At 39.8% G+C, this 2,675-nt stretch overlaps 1 protein-coding gene across 1 annotated transcript in view; it reads left to right on the top strand.

Moving 5' to 3' along the window:
- The window catches only part of LOC106883601 (WASH complex subunit 1), a 13,568-nt gene extending 11,381 nt beyond the window's left edge, over positions 1 to 2,187 (top strand). Inside the window, exon 5 of the mRNA XM_014934686.2 lies at positions 2,157 to 2,187. Within this exon, the coding sequence (XP_014790172.1) occupies positions 2,157 to 2,187 (31 nt within the window). The remainder of the gene's footprint in view (positions 1 to 2,156) is intronic.
- Positions 2,188 to 2,675: the final 488 nt, after the last annotated feature.

A 2,675-nucleotide genomic window follows, 5' to 3' on the forward strand; every position in this document is an offset into this window, starting at 1 on the left:
TTACAGGCCTAATGCTCACAATGGCCATCTATGGGATGGATGTCTGTGGAGTGGGGGGAGGAGGCGGGTAAGACACCTAAACAAAACTTACCTTAACTGAGAGATTTCCTCCCTCAGCTCTACAACCCCGAGGGTAGCACCTCTGTGGAGAGTAGGCAGATGATTAAGCGAAACCTTTAGTGCAGTGGGCTTGGGTGCTTTCCATACTGATTTGCTACAATTTGTTATAAATTGCCTCTCTTAAATTGGCTCAACCCCACAAGTTTATAGAAGAGGCAAGGAGAGAGGGAGAGAGTAGGAATATTTAAGAGTGAATTGAACCCAGAACATCAAGGGCCGAAGCTTGTTGTCTATTAACCTTTCAGCATTTAGGTTACTCTGTCAAATGTAATGCTCATTTATTCATATTGTTTTGGATTAATCATGCATTTTCTTGTAGCTTTGAGATTTCAATGATATGAGTGTTTATTTGTAGAATAATATTGTAGGGTAAGTGTGAGAGGCCAGATCTGGCCAATTTGAACATAAAAGCAGGTAAAATGTTTTGGCCAGATATGGCCGGTTTAACCCTTTCACACTTAAATAGACTATATCAGGCCCAGGTATTCTACCTGTTTTATGTCCAAACTGACCCCAGTGTTCATTTAATTGACCCTGAAAGAATGAAAGGCTAAGTCAACCTTGGTGGAATTTGAACTCGGAATGTTAAGGCCAGAGAACGAATCACTAAGCAAATTTTCTGGAACAGTGACAATTCTACCAACTCACTGCCTTAGTAATAATAATAATGATTTCAAATTTTGGCCCAAGGTCAGCAAGTTCAGGGGTGGGGTAAGTTGAGTACATTGACCCCAGTGCTTTGACGGTTGCTCTTTTTATCGATCCCAAAAGGATGAAAGACAAAGTTAACCTTGGTAGAATTTAAACTCAGAATGTGAAGATGGATGAAATGCTGCTAGGCATTTCATGCAGCATACTGACAATTCTGCCACCTTGCTACCTTAATAATAATAATAATAATCCTTTTTGCTATAGGCACAAAGCCTGAAGTTTTTAGTGGTGGGCGATAGTTGATTAGATCAACGCTGGTGTTTAACTTATTTATTACCCCTTGAAAGGATGAAAGGCAAAGCTGACATTGGTGGAGCTTGAACTCAGAACATAAAGCTGAAGAAATACTGAAAGGACTTTATCTCGTCTGATTACGATTCTGCCAGCTTGCATAATAATTGCAAACGACATATGATGGGAGCATGTTGAGAGTTGTAGCTTGTATGAAGGTGGTGGTGGTGTAGAGATTAAACTCCTTGTAACCCTGCTTTGTAGTCAGTCAAATACATGCATATCTCTAGTTACAGATAGTGGGTGAAAGGCAGTACCCTAACATGACCACAAATTCAATGGCTAAAACTATTAAAAGAATAACATATTGTAAATACCCTTCAGAAAGGAATGAACATCACATGTTCTTTCCCACCCCGGTCTCTGTAAATTAATCCGAGGCTGTGTGTTTATGTAATTATTATTATTATTATTACCACCTGTAAATATTTACAAAAAAAATATTGTAAATATTATTAGTGATTAATATACAATATTGCTGATTTCATGATAATGTTGATAAATAAAAAACTATTTTATTTTGGTTTCACTATCTCATTGTTTGTTTCTCTCTCTTTCTTTCTCTCTCTCTGTCTGTCTGTCTGTCTGTCTGTCTGTCTGTCTGTCTCTCTTCTCTCTCTCTATATATATATATATGATCCTTTCCCTGCCACACTCTTACAGCCTACCCAACTTCATGTCATTTCTCTCTCTCATTATCTCTCATCCTTTCCCTGTCTACTGTATCATTATTGTTATTCTTCCTCCCCATCCCTTTCTGCACTGTCAGTCCTCTTCTATTCCTCCCTACCTCCCCATACCATGTGTATCATAGGTCACTGCCTATCCCTTGTCCACCAACCCCTTTACCTTCCTAATCTCTACAGTCGTCACCTACTCTTCCTTGCATATCATCCCTTAACATTTGTTCTTCATTTAATTATATTTGCCATCTCAAACAATCTTTCACTTCACCATACGTTCTTGCAACTTTTACCCACCTGCACACTCTGTTCTCATGTCCTCACTCAATTCTATTCACTTTATACTTTTAGGGTCCACCTTGATCCCTCATCACTATTATAGCTATCTTCCCAGTTTCACCTCGACAGCTCCCATCCACTCTTCTATAATGTAAGTAGCTATGTTGTTCCTCTACTGCAGTGGTTCCCAAAGTGGTCATTACTGCCCCTCTGGGAGCTGTAGAAATCCAGGGGGTGTTAAAGGGATGACCAAAAGGTATAAAAACAATGAAACACTGGGTTAATTAGATTAAATTTTATTTGAAATACTGTTTTGAATTTGCTGTAGAAAGTGGTCTACATTTGGTGGGGAGTTGGGTGGAGGGGTGCTAGAAATGGGGCCCAAGAGCCAAGGGGGCAGCAGGCTGATAAAGTTTGGGAACCACTGCTCTACAACAATAATCCTGTTCTGTTCTGGCTCATTGTCTCATACTTTAACCCCTCGTCCCCTGTTATAAAGCTGCCTCCTTCTCTACTGTAGCTTCACTCAGTCAAAGGTCATCTTAGTCTTGTAGGTTGCATGACAACCTCACTAGTGCTGGTGCTGTGAAA

The sequence above is a fragment of the Octopus bimaculoides genome, chromosome 23, assembly GCF_001194135.2.
Source record: "Octopus bimaculoides isolate UCB-OBI-ISO-001 chromosome 23, ASM119413v2, whole genome shotgun sequence".
Classification (NCBI taxonomy): Eukaryota; Metazoa; Mollusca; class Cephalopoda; order Octopoda; family Octopodidae; genus Octopus; species Octopus bimaculoides.